Source organism: Aythya marila, assembly GCF_965140915.1.
Source record: "Aythya marila genome assembly, chromosome: 19".
NCBI classification, from domain to species: domain Eukaryota; kingdom Metazoa; phylum Chordata; class Aves; order Anseriformes; family Anatidae; genus Aythya; species Aythya marila.
The window spans coordinates 9,390,073-9,409,278 of NC_139060.1; the positions used below are offsets into that span (position 1 = coordinate 9,390,073).

Here is a 19,206-nt window from a genome sequence, read left to right on the forward strand (position 1 = left end):
CTCACCAGTTTATCTTCGTGGACTGGTTGAAGACTGTGTAGTTCTGCTTTTCACATTCCCAGCTGGAACAGAAACAGAAACCCGGGGAGAGCAGTCAGTGGGATAGTGGAGGGACAAAAGGACAGACAAGGGGTGCAAGCTTTGGCTCCCCAGCTCAGGGGATGCCATCTCCAATCTGTCCTGACACTGGGAGAGGTCCTGGGACAACATCCTATGGGGTCAGGCTCGTGCTGGTGCTCATCCTGGTAGTTTCTGCAGGACCCTAACTCGCCCCAGCAGTATTAAACATTTTAGTCACCCTGCCTGCTAGCAAGGGATGCGCTCCCACAGGCCAGCATCTGCTTTACCATGTGCACACCCAAAGGGGCTGATGTCCCCCAGCTAACGGGGGGGTGTCCCCAAATTGCAGCTGCATTAAACCTCACAGGGCTGCCTGCCCATGTCGCTCTTAATTCTCACGGAGTCGCAACCAATTTTGGACAGTGCAAATGTCCTTGGCTGTCTGCAACCTTTACACAGAGAAAATCAAACTGCTAATTCTCATAGAGCGCCCTAGCCCTCTGAAAAAAAAAATAAAAATAAAAATCTGCATGTGAGATAAACAAAGCAAGGACATATTAAAAACAGGGCTCTGCTGAAACCCAGAGCAGAGCTGCTAGATGGAATCATCTGTCACCTCGGGGATCTGAATGGCAAAACGCATTTAATTCCCTAACACTTAAATGGGATTTAGCAGACGTGTGTGTCTTCAAGGGCGTCGGCATCCAGAAAACACCTGCCTGGCAATGCGCTGAGCGTGTGCCTGGGCTGTGTGCCCCAGCTTTCAGAGCCCTGGCCACAGGTGGGGTGGCACTCACCAGCCTATGCCCTCCTCCGGGTTGTCGAGCAGGACGCGGACGATGTAGAGCAGGCAGGTGAGCAGCTTCAGCGAGAAATTGAAGAGGCGAATCCTCAGACCTGCGGTGGAGGGGGCACGGCGTGGGCAAGGCAGGGTCCCACGGCACAGCCCCATGGCACAGCCCTATGGCACTGCCCCATGGCACAGCAGGTGCAGAGAAGGAGCAGACACAGAAGAGCACGGGATGGGCAGAGCCCCCTCGCAGGGCTGCGGGCAGCGTGCAGGAGGGGCGCCGAGCAAAGCCTCTCCATCCGCTCTCCCTCCCCAGCCAGTTGATCAGGTTATTACTCAAAGTGCAAGTGAGGAATTTATCACATTTTCATTAAAAACTTCCCCGTGGGCACCCTGTTGTGCCACGCTCCAGCATTTTAACGAGCCGGCAGGATGCAGGGAGGAAAGGAAAATGTGGGCTTATGAATTAACGAGCGGGCTCCCTCCGGACAGCTGATGAGAAAACAGCTTCCAACAGCATTAGTCAAGGGGCAGCTCATCTGCGGGGCCGAAGGGAGGGTGAGGGGTTTTGAGGGGCCATGGGGGTGCCCAACTCCAGCTGGGGACAGGGCAGAGGGTGGCGGCAGCCCCAGGCTGGGCACCACATCCTGGCTCAGCACCGGGGCCGGACAGGGCCGGCTGCCAGCAGATGGCAATGGTTTCTCATCCCCACTGCCACACGAGCAGGGATCACTCACTCGACCGCTGGTTTTTGATGAAGAAGAGCTTCAGGCGCTCCTTGAAGGTGTTCTCATTCACGTAGAACTCCACCTGCACCCTGCGGGGACAGCACCCATGGGGACGGTCAGTGCGGGGGGCATGGGCAGGACCCCCGCACCCAGCCCTGGCCCCTGCAAGCTGAGTCTCCCCCGAGCCATCCCCGGCAGCCCCATTGCCCCCAGGGCAACCCAGCACCTACTGGTGGCATCCCAGTGCCCCACGGCATGGCTCCAGCTTGGGTGAAGGGCTCTGCTCTCATTCAGGTACACCAAGCTGGAGCCTGGGGGGCAAACACCTCCCCTAACGTGCACCATGCAGCTCTCTGCACCCCCTGGGATGCTGCTCTCCCCCTGGCTGTATCCCCCCAGCTCCGTCCCCCTGCCTGCTCGCAGGGCTGCAGCCAGCCAGGGCCATGTCCCACACCCCGGCCTTACCCGTGCCGGAGCAACACTCGGCAGCGAAGCTGTTAAGAACCAAATCTGATCGAAAAGGAGGAAAATTCCCCGTGTTGCTAAGAAACCGCATTTGGCCGTTCCAGAAGAAGCCAGGAGCTGCCAGCCAGCCCTGAGCATCCCTCAGTGGCTGGTGGCACCGGGGTGAGGCGAGGGACAGCCACCACCGGGGGCTTCTCCCAGACAGGGTCGGAGCCAGGAGGAACGAGGGACCAAGCCAACCCCGCTCGTCCCAGCCCCGCTGGGCACGGCCGCTCCTGTCCCAGACACATCCACCCCTTCAGCTCTGTCTTGCACACCCAAAACCAGAATCCAGCCCCAAATCGTTCCCGTGGGCAGGGCTATAAGGCACACTGCCTGCTCAGTGCAGCCCGACGCTCTGCTTTAGGTTCCCAGCAGGACAGGGCCCACTCTTCAGTGCCACCGCTAATAACGGGGTCAAGTGCCAAGATTTAGCAATTTCCCCTCTCTCACTCTATTTGCTAAGCCCTTGAAACGCTGCTGTAATTACTATTTTTTAACTGCTTGGAGGTCACCGAGGCGCATTGCCAGGCGAGGCGCAGACCACGGGCACCAAACCACGGTGTCAGACCCCGAGTCCCCCGCCCCGTGCCTTCCACCTCCGCAATCCCTGTGCCCACGTGGCACGGGCTGCAGCCAAACACGGCCCCGAGGACGTGATTTATGGGGCAGCAGCTGCCAGGCTCATGTGCTAGACGGGAAAACAAACCTTCACCGTGTGTGAACACCAAGCTGGGCGGGCAGGGAGCTGGGGATGGCTCAGGAGCCCCCACTATTTGGACCCTGTGCTGTGATGCCAGCATTTAGCAGCTGGCTGTGCCCGCAGGAACGTGGCATCCCTTCGAGAGCTGCTCGTCAGGTTGGAGAGGCAGGCTTGTACTTTACAAGCTTCTTATGTACAAAAAGCAAGCACATGGAGAGAAAACCATCGCCTCAGGCAAGATAGTTGGGATAATGTTTTATAAGAGTTATCAAACTTTCAGTTGCCAAATGTGTCCCTCTGGCCCCGAAGCAATGCAAACCCCAACGCCTGCACCCCGCATGGCCGGGATGGCAGCAGAACCTCAGGGGCTGGCAGCTGAGAGATGAGGAACTTTGCAAGCACAGCTCGAACACGTTAACATTAACCTTTTCCAAAGCCAGACTTTGCAAATAATTCAGCTGTGCCAGGGCATAAATCAGGCAGCTCGCAATGCCACCCACACAAGGTAATTGCTCCTTCTCCGTGTTAAAAACCCCAAAATGCCCAGCACAGGGGGGACCTCGGGGACACCACTCATCTCCCTGCCATGAGCAGCAAAAATCCCTGGGGGCAGCCAGCTGGTTAGCTGCTCTGTAGCCCTGCAGCCCACCGCAGGATTGTGAATATAAATGCTGGTGGATAAAAGAAGTGAATGATTAGGAGAGATCTGCTTTTGATGGTGAAGTAGCCGTACACCTCCAGTAAGAACCACAAGGCAATGGGGAGAAGGAGTACTGGGAAAGCAGCTGAAATGGCCCTGGGGGGAGGCGGGTGCTGGCTGCTGGCACGGGGCAGCCCCAATGTGAGCAGCACGGGGCTGGGCTGGGCACTGGCTGAGTCCCACCCATGGCGAGCGAGTGGTGGCTTTACTGGGCAGCAGTCACAGGAAAGCACAACAGATCCCGCTTCCAGATAGGGACCTAATGGATCAGATCTTTTAGAGCACATCCTCTAATTTCACTATCAAGAATTCAGCTTAAAATAAAAATCAGCGTGCCCATGGCACACCCCGGCTGCGCTACCACGCCGCTCGCAACCCCAATTCAGCATCCCAACTGCCCGGCTCACCCAAGACACTCTCCCCAGAGCCCCCATGCCCACAGCACCCAGTGAGGAGCCCCAGCCCCCCAGGACCCCTGTCTGCAGGGTTTGCACCAGATCGTGCCCTCCCAGCACCCGGCAGCTCTGCGGGGCCATGCCCTGGGGGGGCGGCAGCAGCTCAGCCCCGCCAGCCGCCCCGATAAGCATCGAGGTACAAGTTTGGTTACAAGCCCTCGCTTGGCAGTGTAATTACTGCTATTATGCACTCCATAATGCCTGAGCAATTTCATTTTCTTCGCCCGGTTATTTACTGTGCTTTATTAATCTAAGATTAGAGACAATTTGTTCTAAGGCGATGAGCTCCCGAAAAAAAGACACAATAATTTCTTCTGAAAAGCGCAGGGTACGAGACCGAAATGGGCACAGCCCTGCTCAATGGCATTAAAACAGGCGAGGAGGAGCCCGGCCAGCTGCCAGCCCCCACCCACACCCCCCCCCAGCCCCACGCACCCCCTACCCCACCACCAACCCACCCGTGACGGCGACAAGCACGGCTCCACGCCGGGGCTCACCCTGGGGGGCCGCGGCCGTACCCCGAGCTCCTCGTCCCCATGAGACCCAGGGGGCACGGTGGGCACAGTGGCTCCTCTCCGGCCCCGTGGCTGACAGCTGCCTGAAAACTGAGACGGCTCCGGGAGCAGCACCCAGCAGGGACCCAGCGCCCGGCACCGCCTGGATGCTGCCCAAAATCTCGCCGCTGCTCCCCGAGGAGGGGTTTACGTGCATGGGATGCTTTGGCTCTGTTTCACGAGGATGAAAATATTTCACCGTGAGAAATGTGTCATGGAATAAACATGGCTCTTGAAAGAGAGGAAGAGGTATCAGCAGCTCTCTGCATCTCCAGTCCCTGCTCCTACACTGCAGCTGGCTGGGGAGCACCATTCTCACCCAGGGAATGTCTCAGGACAAGGGAGGAGGTGACCAGCACACATGGGGACACCGGGAGCCACCACAGGGAGCTGCTGGGGACAGTGCAGGGGAGGTGGGCGCACGTCTGCGTGCACGTCGGGTGCATGCATCAGGTGCAATTACAGCACCTGGGCGCCTGCCAGAGCGAGACGCGCGCCGCAGGCTGCCCCCGCGCTCCGTCAGCACTAATTGAACAATTGCTCAGAGGAGGGGGTGTCGCGGCTCCGCACCGCCCGCACGGCTCAGCCCCGGGAGCAGGCAAGGCAGCGGCTTCGAAACGGAGCCCTGTGGGCTCTTGCTCAGTGGCTTCCTCAGAATTTTCTCCGTTTACCATGGGAATAAACTGAGGAAAAAAAACAACAAGGTATCTCCTGTTTTATTACAGGAGATTTGTGCCTTGTGCCCAAGGGAATGAGGCGATATTGCCAACCTCTCCACGGCAAATTAAACGCAGCTGGGCTCGGGTAATGCCACCCTGGCTCCAACAGGGAACACTACGGATTTGTTAAGATTCAGGTAAAAAGCAGGCTCCAAGCAGCTGCTTTTGGAAAGGGGCTGCCCACCAGCAAGGGCAGCTGCACCTCGTGAGGCTGGTCCTCCCAGCCACCCATCACGGCCCCATTCACCAGCTCCACAAATGTCTCCGTGCCACCAGGCAGAATGGCTCAGGCCCTGCCCATGCTGCAGGAAAATCTGTACCAATAGAGCAGAAATCTGCTGCTGAACTTATTTTTCTCCCTGTCGTTCACTGGGGAGGCTGCTGGGGAAAGTGGGAGCTTCGTGCTGCAAGAGCTGACCGGCTCGTCGTGCCCTGGAGGATGCTGCGGTTCCTCTCCAGCTCCATTCAGCACCTGTGGCGCTCAGCCTCGGGCCGAGTTTGCAGCCTCGAGGTGTGATAGCTGCAGGTGGTGAGGAAGGGATTTTCCTCCTCACACGTGGGCAGCACGAGCCCAGGCAGGGACACACTCATCCCTGCATCGACCACACGGGGAACCCGGCCCCGCAGCCGCACCGTTGCTCTCAATAATAAAAAAAAGATGAAAATCCAGAAAGAGAAGATGCAACAGAATAACATGCTGCGCTTTGTTTGCCCTATTTGTTTTGCAACATTGGAGATTGACACTCAGGAATCTGCTCCGATAATTGCTTCTGCTGATGAATCTGGATTGTTTAATTAGAGTCTGCGCACGGAGCTCATCGCTAATGGGCAATCACCAGTTTGCTGCCAAGATATCACTCCTTCCCCAGGAAGGAGCCGAGCAGATATTGCTCCCCATGGTGGGACCCATTTTGGTTTCAGGAAGCTCTGCAGGCACTGCCCACGACCCTCAGTGCCAAGAGCAGCCAAGGAAGGAGCTGGGGCAACCCGGAGCACCCCAAGCACCGCTCGTGGCAGCACGTCCTGCTCGCGCCGCTCCCGACACGACATGCACGCATGCACGGCACTTACTGTGAGAAGGAGGAATCCACGCTGAAATCCTCGGCGTGGGGCCTACGGGGCGAGAGCATCACAAGGGGCGAGGTCAGTGTCCAACAAATGGCACGGTGGCCAGGCAGCGCCAGGGAAAGCTGGCACCGAGCCCTGGACCACTCGGGGACACCCCAGGGTCCCACCTCGGGCACCCAGGCATGGTCAGGTGGCTTTGTGAGTGCCCGGCTCTTCTACGGGCTCAGCTCCGCAAATAAAAACCTTTACTTGTGCTCTTTGGGTTTTCTTTGATGAGTCTCTGCTCTGCCTCGAATCAATTTCACACTTTGTGCAAAGATTTTACATTTGGGGAGGTGCCGCTCGGGGTGCGGCTGGGCGTCTGGCACCGTGGGATCCTTGCGCACCTTCAGAGAGCTGAGCTTGTGCTCACGGTTGGTGATGATAAAAAGGAAAATAAACAAAAATAAATGAACACAAAAGAAAGATGACAGTGACATGGGGTGTCGATGGTGTGGTGGGAGAGAGCATAAAGATGGGCAGGAGCATGGGGCGCTGCAGAAGGTTCCAGCTTCATGTCCCTGAGGGTCCCAGCAGAGCCCACCCCAGCTGAAGGAAATTCCCCCACAAGCTGGGGAGCAGCCCCACAGCCCCACACAGCACTGCCCCGCTGCCATCCATGGCAATAACCCTTCCCTGGACCGAAATAACACACAGCAGCACGGTGCTGGGCAATACAGCTGCGAAGGAAAGAATCCCCTGTGCCAAAATGATCCCCTTTCAGTAGGGGATGGATGCGACCCCATGGGAGCCCCCGCACAGCCAGTGCCCTCCTGCCTTTTGGGGGAGGCAGCCTTGTTTAACCCGATCAGGGCAAGTAGGCGATACCACCAAAAAAAAAGGGGCAGATCCAGCCTGGGAAGGATTTCTTTCATTTCACCTCACGCTTTATGAGCCCACAGCGCTCTAGTATAGTCCAAACAATATAAAAGCAATAAATCCTCATTTCAATTAAAATGCGAGCCCAACAGAAAGCGAATTCACTCCCCAGCTATCCAGCTAACAGAGAAGCCTCCCTGCCATATATTGAGTTTGCTGTTCTGCCTCTGTTGTTATCTGTGTGACTGCTGCCCCGAGAGGGTTTGAGGATGTCCAAGCAGGCACGCAGCGAGAAGCCGAGGTGTGAGGCTGGAGCCCTCCCTCACCAGACACAGCAAGAGCAGAGCAGCCCCCCCATACCCCTGGGATGCAGACCTGGCCCTCCACAGCCCCACTCCCTGCCCTGCAGCTTTGCACCCACACCCATCCCAGCACTGATGGACCCCAGGTTTGGGGACAAACATCCCCGAGCTCCTCCAGCTGCAGAGCGGAGGCGAGGAGAGCGCAGGAAGGCGCCCAGCCAGCCCCGCTCCCCTCGCATAAAATCGGATTAACGCAGCAGCAGGGGCTGCTCCAGTCCCCCTGGCACACGCTGGGTTTTGCACAGGACGTGTCCATGCCTTGCAGCCACATTATGGGCAAGAAACAGCAAATTAATTGATTTTCTCCTAATTCTCCTTTCACCAGCAGCTGGCAGCTGGATGGTGAGAAGCTGGCACAAAGGGGGGGTTGCTCCAGACCCCGCTCCCCACGGCGGGGGACGAAGGCTCCCGAGCAGCACCTGCCTGGCTCACAGAGGGAGGAGGCAACCCCGAGGTGTTGTGCTGAAACTTTCCCTCTTCCCCCTAGGCACCTGAATTCACAAAACCTGTCTAATTGCTAAGAAAATACATAAAATAATTCTTAAGGAAAACTAAACCCCACTCCAATTCTCACCTGAAAAAGGGTTGTTTTCCAGACACCAAAAACTTAACAAAAAGTTGGGAGGCTCAGCTTACTGCAGGAGGGCTGGGCCCACTTTCTGCAGGGAGGATGGACAGGGGGACCCACAGGGCACAGCACTGCTTCTGCAGGCTGTATTTTAATAGGTTTTAATGGGTTTTAAACAGCCTGCTTTGAGTTCACCTGTTTATTTTCTCCAGATCAGCCTTCCTGAGCATCGCTGCGCCCCTCCTGCCCATAACCTGACAAGCCCTGGCCGGGCTAGCAGGGTGCTCAGCCCCGGCTCCCTGCAGTGCCAGCAGAGAGCAGAGGCAGAGCAAAGAAAGGAACTTCGCTGCCGCAGACAGCTCTGTCATCTGCTCCTGGAGCTGCAGCCCCTCGCAGAGGGCAGGGCTTTACTGGGAGGGGAAGAGACAACGGCACGTTTATTATTAGAACAAAAGGCAAGCGAGGAACCTTGCTTGTGTACAGGAGCGAGCAGGCACCCGCCCGCCCACGCCGCACCGCAGCTGCTCGGCACTGTCCTGCTCCAGCTGCACACCCAAGGCTGCGGCACCTCAAGGGAACGTGGAGGCATTCGGGTCCCCGGCCTCATGCAGGTAATTTGGGGATAAATACCTACATTGTGTGTACGGTGCTTGAAGATGGAGGAGATGGGGGAAAGGCGCAGCTTTGCAGGGCGCACGCAGTGCCTGCGCTCAGCTCGCTCAGGTCTCTTCCCCCCAGCCAGTTCCCAGCGCATCCTCTGCCATCTTGCAGTTTTCTGGGAGGTGTTTTGGTAAACGATGGGTATTGCAGTTCACTTCTGGTTGTGAATTTCCCATCATTGCCAAGCAAAGAGTCCCTGCCTCGACTAGGGGGACCTGGATGACCCCAGGGCACCAGTGATCGCCCGCCAGCACCGCACTCAGCTTCAGGCTGCTCAGTTATCACCTGCCAGGCTCGGAGGCATCTCGAGGTCAGGAGCTAAGGAAACTCCCAGCCTGGACAGGTCTGTCCTCATGGGGAGGGGACGGGGCAAGGCAGAGGGACTAAAGTGAACCACGCGAGGTAACCGCTGGGGAAGGCTTCCCAAAGCGCCGTGCATGCTCTGAGACAGGAGATGCACCACGGTTCTTACCATACTGACAGTGAGAAACTAATCCACAAAAATAGCCCGATGTGAGAAGGACAGATGGGAGGAGACGAAAAAGGAAAGCAAAGAGGGGGAGAAAGAGTGAGAAAGAGGAAGGGAGAAGCGAGCGGAGCAGGCACGCGTCTGGCCACCAACACGTGCGGGATGGGACGGAGCAGCCCCGGTGGATCCGTGGCTCACAGCGTGCTCAGAGCCCGGGGACTGGGATGGGGACTGCATTACGAGCCACTTGCAGAAGGTGCCCAGCATCTGCTGGTGCTGCCAGCCCTGACCTTGCAGAAACGCTTGGCTCGCCCGTGTGCCAAGCCCACTGGGCAAAGCAGCCCTGAGAGGCAGAGGCGGCTCTTAATGCACGTCTCCCTGCCTTCCTTGATGGGCTGAGTGGTTCCCTGTGGCCCTGCTGAGCCCTGGGGAGGCAGTGCTGCACCCCAGCTCCACGGGTCCCTGCTTGCTGCAGCCCTGTGCCACCTGCAATAGGGCTGGCAGTGGGAACAGCTTGTGCCACCCTCAGGGATGCTCCCGTGGTGAGGCTCAGGGTCTGTCCTGCTTGCTCGCACCACACCAAGCAGCTCAGCCTCCTCCTCCACAGCAATGCTCTGCCCCAACGCCCCGCCGGGCCCTGATGGGGGACAAGGGACCAAAAATAAACAGGGCAAAAACCCAAGCGCACGTTTCGAGCGTGGGCGTCCTTCGGCTTGGCACTGCATCCACATCTCGGTGCCTATATAGGGCACGGCGCCTTGCAGGAGGAGCATGACGGGAACGAGGAACCCAGCAGGACCTGCGGGGATGGGGAGCACAGACACAGACTGAAACGCGTCCAAACCCTGCAGGAGGGAGCCGGGAGCTAAGCCCTGGGCAGGACATGAGGACTTGGGGACCAAACAGGGATGGCAAGCACCACCATGGAGCATCTCTGGGGTGAGGGCAGGAAACAGGCAGCCCCAAACCCACCTGGCTTGAGCCAGCAACAGTCGCAGGCTGTGTTTACAGCTCCTCTGCTCGGCACGACTGCTGGCAGCTCCCTGTGCCACCAGCTGGGACCCGGGGCTGCTGCCTCTCCTCCAGGACCAACAGCGTGCTCACAGCCTGGTGCTGCTCGGGATCTAAGGTATCGGGCACCTCACCCATTTCTGCTGGAGCACATTCAGTGCCACACTGCTGGGGTGGCAGAGCAATCACCTGCCCCGTGGAGGAAGGAGATGCTCAAGCAAAACACACCAGCTCCTTACAACAGTCTCCAAGGTGGAGAGGGGGGCCCACAACGAGCCCCTCCAGTCCCTATGCTGGGCACATCCCAGCCCCTTGCCCTGCTTTGCCATGCACAACCCCCAGCAGAGCATCCCAGCGGTGCACAGGAGAACAACCCGAGCATGAAGGGGTGCTGTGGGATTCCTGGGATGCTGACCACGAGGCAGACCCCAGATGGAGAACACCCCCGGTGCTCTCGCTGTGCTGGGGCAGGCTGCGGAGATGCCCCATGCTCAGCCCTGTGGGACATCCCCACCACTCCCATTTAGGGCAAATCCCTCCCAGATTCCCAGGCAAAACCCTAGGGAGCCAGCCAGGCTCTTTTTTCAGGTCGCCTCCGTGACAGCTCGCAGCAGCACAGCCCGCAGCACTCCGGCTTTCTGCGCACCCAGCGCTGCGGGGGCACATCTCAGCGCCGCCCGCACCGCCTGGCACCGCCGGTCCCAGCCCCCAGAGGAGCAGGGCAGGAGCCGTGCCCAGCACAGATGCAAAAACACTCTGCTGAGCACACCGTCTGGGTGCCTCCTGCCCCAGCACTGCTCCGTTTCTGGTAGAAGGTTCTGAGAAGTGGGGCTCAGCCCTGGTAGCGGAGAGCTGGGGCTGGTGGGGGGCAGATTTTTGCCATGGCAAAGGCAGTGCTCAAACAGCCAGAGATAGGCAGACAGACAGACACACAGACCCGCCAGCACAGCCCCCTGAGAGCTCCTTTCTGGGGGCTAAATCCAAAAGAGCACCAGCAGATGAACCAAGGAGGGACCTCAGAGGTGGGCAAGCCCCGGGAAGGACCCTCTGTCCCCTCTGCAGCCAGCTCTTCCCAGAATCGCCTCACCTGAAGCTGGTGCACAAACAACACAGGCTTTTATTAAAGCAAAGCCAAAAGAAATTTGGAAAAATATCGCTTTTGGCTTCTTGCCCTCCCCCAGGGGGGTTCAGCCTGGCAACACAAAAGCTGCAGGTGGAACTTGCACCCGGCGCTTGTTCCCAAGACCTGCCATGGAGACCATCGCCGAGCAACCCGGCTGTTAAACGGAGAGGTTTTCATGGTCCCAGCAGCCCGACCGGGCCCTTCCACAGCTCTGCTCGTGTCTGGGCATCAGGCGACAAACACACACCCAGCACGAGCTGTTTGTCAACGCCTGGCGGCCCCCCGGGAGACCACGCATCGATTGCTCAGGAATTACATTTTCAAACATGTCTGGGAGGTTTTCTCGCTCTGCATCCAAGAAGCCTTGGTTAAACTCTCCCACCAGCGTGCTGCTATTCCTCGCCGGGCTGCTGCTCAGTTCCCTGTACCATGGCTGAAGCGAAGCCCCACTTCTCGGTGCCAAAAATACCACAACCGCCAGACGAGGAGAGGCTGGGGGCGGTGGGACCGCGGAGCCTGCAGAGGAGAGGTGAGGGAAGGAGCTAATTGCTGCCTTCAGCTACCCGGTGGGGCGAGAGGCAGCAGCCAGACTCCTCTCCGCGTGCTGAAAGGACGGGAGGGAGCAGTCACAAGACGCAGCAAGGGAAATTCTGACTAGATATAAAGAAAAAATATTCACCCGCGGAGTGATTAAGCACTGCGATAGGCAGGCAGGGAGGCTGAGAAAGCTCCGTCCTGGGAGGGTTCCCAAACTCGGCTGGATCGGTCCTGAGCAACCTGACCCAACCTCAGCCTTCATCCCCTGACAGCAGGCACAGACCTCCTGCCGCCCCTTCCAACCTGAACTAGTCTACATTTTCTTCCCCAAACCTTAGCATCTTCATTCGGTTTCAAACAACAGCACCTCGTGCTCCTGCAGCCTGAGTTCAGGACTCCTGCAGCGTGCTCCTGCAATGCTCGGAGTGCCCGGAGAGTTTGCCCTGGGGCACACCAAAGCTCTGTGGAGCTCCATGCCCAACCTCCGCGCCATCCAGGACAGGAGGACCACTGCCAGCCCCTGGCCCTCCCAGCTTTTTGGGCAGATCTTCAAACCCGGAGCCGTTACGGGTATGTTTACAGTCCCTTAAGAATATCAGTTTGCCCCGGGATGCATAATGGCCAGAATTTCCCCTACTTCCCAGCAGAGCTGCATAAACAGGACACAATTATCTTGTAAAAATGTTTTTTTTATTATTTTTTTTAAAAAAAAGTCCACATGTCCGGTGATACAAAGAGATCAACAGCCCACGGAATGAGATCCGAGCACGGAGATTTACATATCCTCACGCCTGCCAGCAGCTGCCTCCCAGAGACAGAGCCCTGAGCTTGCAGCACCGCAGCAGCGCTCTACGGAGAGCACAGCGGAGAATTTGGCTTCCCTGTGATTTTGTCCCACCCTCTCCAAGTCCCCCCCAGCACCAGCCCCATCTCATTTGGGAATGAAGCCACCTCTCCCAGAGCTGCCTGGCCAGCCCCAGCCCGCTTGCACTGGTCCCCCCGGGCCAGCCCCGTGCGCCCTTTGGTGGCCTCACAGTGCGCAATGTGTGGGGCCATGGAGCTCTCTGCTCCCCGATCCCTTCCCAAATTCTTTTCTCTCGTTGTGACCAAGAACCCCTAAAAGCTTTGAGGCGCTGCAGCAACTAAGAGACAGAGCAAGAGGCAAATGAAGTAGGTGAGAATAAAATTTCCTGGCTTCAGCCGTCTGGAGAGCTGCTCTGCATCCCTGGGAACATCCTGTAACCCACATCTTCTCCCACCGCCACCGTGCAATTTCACTCCCAGCAACAATTCCTGCTAACTCGGTAACGCTGCTTCTGTCTGGCTTCGGAGGAGACGAAGCGTCTCAGACGTATTCATAATTTCAGAAGCAATCTTCCTCCCTTTGTTGCCTACAGACGCAGTGCCATACGAGTGCACAAACCTCGCTCATAACAGCCAACTTGATTACCAAGGAGCAGCGCAGGAGAGCTCAGCAGTCAAGGAATTCGGGCTCAGCCGGCTGCCAGAGGAGCGCAGAAGTGTTGCCATCAACTTCTAAACCTCTTGCCAGGACTGTCCCCAGCACCACCACCAGTTCCTTGCAACAGGACTGCAGCAAAACCCGTGACTTCCAGGGAAACCCAGGACTCTGGGGTCAACGCTGGGTCTTTATGAAGCCCTGGGCAGGAATCCCTATGTTTAACTGCAGCTGATTAACAGGGGTTGGGATGATTTCGTACAAGTCCCCCAGCTGCAGGAATGAGCCTTGTCCCAGCCCTGGCATATCTGGGTTTGAGAGGCCTGGCACCGTGCTGAGGGGCACATCGCAGCGCCTGCAGGGGTGCCAGGAGCACGTGGTGCCAGCAGCACAGCTCCGAGCCGGGTGGGTGAGCTGTCTGTGCCATTTGGAAGGAAGGCACAAAACCAGGGAAGGCACCCCTGGGAGCACAGACGGAGATTGCCTGTCGAAGCACGATGACACCCCCCAAAATCAGGAATGTGGTTCCCGTGTACCCGCACGACACCCAGCTGCAGCCTCCCTTACGATTGCAGCTTTTGGACGCGCCAGCCCCAGCCTCACGAAGTCAGAAGGCAACAAGCCCACCCAAAAATCAGCGCCGGTGCCATCTGGAGAGCTGGCACATCGCACCCGGGCAGAGACCTGCACTCGGAGCAACGTGGGCACAGCAGGACTCTGCTTCCCAGGCCCAGTGCCAAATCAGGCACTGGGCCCAGCATGGCACCAGGGGGTTGGACACGCTGCCAACCCTACCCGTGCCCCCTCCTGAGGGGTTGCACCTCCTAATCCTTGCTTGCTGCTACCTCTGCCAGCCCACCACGGGGCTATGGGAGGATGCTGCAGCCCAGGCAGTTAATTCCTTCCAGCCTAATGCCAAGCAAGTAAAATCCACCGTGAGCAGGAGCCTTCCTACTGTGCTAATTTGCACTGGAAACCAGAGCTAGAAACAGCACCAAAATCACATCCTGGGAGATACACAGCACACAACCACAGGTGAGGTGATTTTTGCTGAGAGGGAAGAGAGCATGGATGGGCTGAAATGCTGGAGAGATGGGAAAAATAAATAAATAAATAAATAAAAAATAAAAATAAACAGAACGAGAACTGAATTGCTGATATATGCATCCGCGTTATAACGATGGGACCCAGCTTCTTCTGAAACACTGTGCAATGTACGTCGCTTTTATCCTCCTAAAAAATAGCACGTTTCTGCCTGTACATATCAGATGTGTGCTTGCAGAAAGAGGCTGCAGCATTTTCTACGGTAGCTTTTTTTTTTTTTTTTTTTTTTTTTCCCAGTTGTAAATAAATTATTCCTCGGAAGGGGGATCGAGCATCTTTTCTCCCAACTGCAAACATGGTGCTTCTGCACAGTGCGTGCTGTGCTGTAGGCAGTGTAAATAAGCTTCAGCCTTGTAGTGCACAGAGAAGGTGCAGTACAAGTTAACAGTGTCATGTAGCAGCCCTACAGTCTTGGGGCTGCCATTCACACATGCTTATGGCATATTAAAAAAACATGGAACACTTATAAAAAATGTAAAGGAACCGGCTTTCCTCTGCCCCAGCTACCCATTTCATAATCCAACTTCAGAGCCCCTGTGGCTCTTTAACATCTCTCGCAGAAGGATTTCATCTGCCACCTCTCCAGCCCCTGGTGGCACTAATCCTTTTTTCCCCTTATTCAAAAGATAAACCCTGCTGCCTCCCCCCCCCCAAAAAAAAAACACCCACGCACCACTGCAGTCCTGCAATACCTTTGTCCGACATCGCTCCCCAGGGATCCCATCCTCCGAGCCGGTAACAAGGGGCTCACCCCGTGGACATCCTCGGTGGTTGCCGGTGGGACGGTTTTCACGTGCGAGTTGCTCTCGGAAGGGGAATTCTTCAGCTTGGCTCTCGCCATCCTGCGAGCCTCGGCTGCTCCGAGACTCCCTCCTCTTTCCCCCCTGAACTCTCCCGTACATCGCAATCCTCACCGCATTCAGTTCAGAGCCGGCGGCACGTACCATCTCCTTCCTCCTTCCCTCTCCCCACTCGCAGCAGCCCAGTGGAACAATCCTGCCCTGTGCATTTATTTTGGTAGTGAGGGGAGTCCAGGCAAACTCTCCGGCCTTGCTGCTGCAACCAATTCGGTGCAAAAGGACCGGGGAAACGCTCACAATGCAGAAAGCTCTGAAATGGCTTTGTTCGGTAAATAATGCAATTGCCTTGGCAGCCTCCTTTAAAAAACAGATGATTGCTTTACTCTTATCACCACCAGCAGGGCAGGGGACGAGGGATTATTTTTTCCCCATTCCTGTTTTTTCAGTAGCGACATGAGGGGGAGGAAGCTATTTTATCTTATCCCTCTGTGTAAAGAGCAGTGTGGACGGGGTGCCAGGGAACAGACGCAGTGTGCTTGGCTCGCAGACACCAAGCAGCAGAGCAAGGTTCCTCCTAAATGTACCCATGGTGAGCTGAGAGGAGGGAACCCACTGCTGCTTCCCTCTGAGCAGGCAGTGGGCACCCAGCAAGCCCACCCTGCCCACCTGGAGGTATTCAAGTAGACCCCAGAAGGGTGCTGTGCCACGACAGCCCGGCCTTCCCTCCCCAGATGAAAGCCCCAGCTGCTGCTCCTTGAACTCGCTCAGCATCCATTTCTCAAGACATCACGCAGAGCAGGGAAATCTTCATGGCCAGGGGAGCCCCAGGCAGGGGATAAATCCATCAGGTCCCCCCATGTGGGGCTGCATCTCGTCCTCTTTCTGGGGGTGCCACCAGCCCATAGCTGCTCCTGCTATGGGAGCATCTTCCAGCTGGCCTCAGTAGTGCCAGAGCTCATGGGGACAGTGCCACAGCACCACGGACAGAAGCACCCCAACACCGCCCATGGAGAGCCCCAAAACCACCCCACAAAGCATCCCAAAACCATCCAACCACCTCCTTCCTCTGCCGTGCCAGGGGCCCATCGAGCCCAGGCTCTGCTGGCAGCTCCCCTCCCTGCTGTCAGTGCCTCGAGGGGCCTCGTCCCGGGACACAGAGGCAGTCCCAGGCTGGTGGGGAAGAGAAACCAGGTCCCTGCCTCCTGTTAACAAAACCCACGTTTGCCTACTCAGCGAGTAATTTCTTAATGGGATTTCTCCGTAAGACGTGTTTTATTTCAGCATTTTGAAATGTAAAATGGATAAAAAACCGCAAGCCATTTACTGATGTGCCAGCTTTCAGCACACATTTAATTTCTCCTTTTGCCTCAAAATGATTCATCAGATCAATGCGCCTGGGTCCTCACCGAGCTGCTCCTGCCTGCCTCGGGGCTTGCTTCAGCCCCCCAGCCCCTGCCCTGGCCCACGCTGCGTCCTCTGCTTCGTGCCCCCCCAGCCAAAAAGGGCCAGGGGCTGGGGCTGTGGGACAACTCCTGTCCTACAGGCAACTACCTGTTGGTTCTGCTCTGCGTGGTGTCCCCAGCTCCAGAGGAATAAGACATTCAGCATCGAGGTTTGATGGGAAAAGTGGCTTATGCTGAAATTCTAACCCCGGCGCTAATGCCATCAAGCAGTGGCACTGGGGATAAAGAGGTATTATTAGGGAAAGGCTTGGGGAATTTTAGCAGAAAATTGAAGCCCTCCTGTCACACTTCTGTTGTACAGGAGGTGACAAAAAGCACGCAGCCGAGCCCCTTGAGAAACTCAGCTCCTGCCTGTGGGAGCCTCTACCCGAAGACACCTCTTCCATTAGGCACTTAACACGAGCCAAGGCACAAAAAACAGGAGAGAGAGGAACGATCCAAGGCAGGGTCACAAGAAACAGGACACGGGGCTGCTGTTCTGACCGGCTTCTTCCCTTCTGAGGCAGGAAAGAGGCCGTCCAAAGCTGAGGAAACCTCCCGGAGGCTGCCAGGTCCTCCAGAGAGGGTCAGGGCTGTGTGCTGTTCTTCAGGCTGCAGCACACAAAGCTGCTGGCAAGGGGAAAAAAGCAAAGAAGCACTCAACTGCCAGGTCGCTGGTGGAGCACGATGCTGTCTGTAAGAGGGGAAGGGCTCGCACTGAGTGCTGCAGCTCGGAAAGCGAAGGTCTGTTACTCAGCAAAAGATGTTGAAGACTAATTGCAGGTCCCCTGTGCTGCTGATGCCAGTTTATGGCTGATGGATGCCTACCCAGAATTCGGGCAATGCAACAGCCAAAAGGCAGCACTCAATATATAATGAGCGGTGTCCAGAATGCCTGTTCTTGCTGGGAAGTTGCATGTTCCTAGAAAGAGCAACGGCTGTAAGACGTAGCCCAAAGCACACGGTGCGAGAAGGCAAAGGACACCCCCAAGCATGGGACCACGGTGAAGGGAAGCCACCGAAACACAGCCCCAGCAACTTCACGGGCCGAACCAGAATTCCCCTGGCCCAGAAATATTTGCCCGGCTAAACGAGTGCCAAATATCCGGCTGCAAGCCAGGAAGCCAGCGTTTCATTTTAGTTTGAGAACCCATTACAAACTGCTGAGCTCTCATTCCGGGGCCTGCATTATGCAGAGCCCACTGCTGTGCCAGGGTCTAGGGAAATGGCTCGGAATTGCTCAGCAGCAGTTGCAGTCATAATAATATTTCTTAAGATAGGATTTAAAAAAAAAAAAAAAAAAAAAAAGCAGCAGATTTTTCCTTAGTCTTAATTGAATCCACAGCAACTGTCTCATTAGATATTTCCCTTTTATCTAGGTAGCTTTCAGTCCCAACCGCCAAAACTCCTTTTACACACCGGTTCAACGTATTAATAATAAAGCATGATCTAGCTTATTGTAAGGAGCTGATGAAATGAGAAGGTGGTTCTTTTTTTTTTTTTTCAAAATTCTTCTGGCAAATAAACCCGTTATGCTGAGACAGAACCCCAAAGTGTTAGCGTGACAGCCTTCTGTAACAAAAGCCAATTTAATACCTTTAAAAACCTTGAGAATTTGCCCTGAAAGGCATAGACTCCATGCAGGAAGACTTCAGAAAACCACACGAGGTAACTCGCTCGTGTAGGGGTGCACATTTTGCTACAAAACCCCTGTGCTCAGCGTTGCAGCAGCACCGCACCGGAGAGACGCCAGCACCCATCACCCCATGCAAGGGGCTGCTGTGCTAACAGGACTACAGGGAAATAAAGACTCATTAAGGTTCGTTATGAGATCACTAGCAAACCCCCAAGTTCTGGGGAGCTCTGGGAGCTGCCCCAGGACCACCCCTGCTGGCCCAGGCTGCCCAGCTCTGCACCGGTCCGCATCCTGCCCTCGCAGGGCAGCCGTCACCACTTCGTGCCACAACCCCGAGGAAAAGCAAGGTCCCACGCAATTTTAACCACCACAACATCTTCAGCAGATGCAGCGCTACCTAAATTTCAAGGGCCCTACAAGTTTAACAGCATGACATTAGCATTTTGGTAAACTTCAGAGCACCGCTAATACTTGACAAACGTTACAGATTTCCCTGGCCAAGCCTTTTGCTGAAGTGTTTTTCAAGAAGCGAACCCGGGCCGGATCCGCCCGTTAGTCACCGGGGAATGCCCTACATTTCCACAATGCATTTTGCAAACAGCATTTCAAAACCTGCCAATGCCTCAAGGTTGCCAAGGTTAGTGCACAGCCCTGCAAAGCCAGCGGCTCCACGAGGCTCCTGCAGCCAGCCTGGCATTGAGAGGCACAAAGAAGAGCTGCTAAACACCGGCAGAGGCACCTCTCTCCAACTGAGCTGGCTGAAAATGTCAGTATTTTTCAGGAGACTTAAAGATTTTTTGTATTTATTTACTTTTTTTTTTTTTCTCTTTTCCAAAGGGAAATTAAAATTGCAGAAGACTGAGGTTTGGCTTCCTCACTAGAATATCTTTTTCCTC

General features: G+C 56.2%; 1 protein-coding gene across 5 annotated transcripts in view; it reads right to left on the reverse strand.

Annotated features, from left to right (window-relative positions):
* The window catches only part of KCNT1 (potassium sodium-activated channel subfamily T member 1), a 66,887-nt gene that overhangs the window by 16,135 nt on the left and 31,546 nt on the right, over positions 1 to 19,206 (reverse strand). For all 5 annotated transcript variants that reach the window (XM_082775388.1, XM_082775389.1, XM_082775387.1 and 2 more), the window contains exons 3-5: positions 1,588 to 1,667; positions 858 to 957; positions 6 to 62 (exon numbers count right to left, since the gene is read on the reverse strand). In XM_082775388.1, coding sequence (XP_082631514.1) covers positions 6 to 62; positions 858 to 957; positions 1,588 to 1,667 — 237 coding nt within the window. The remainder of the gene's footprint in view (positions 1 to 5; positions 63 to 857; positions 958 to 1,587; positions 1,668 to 19,206) is intronic.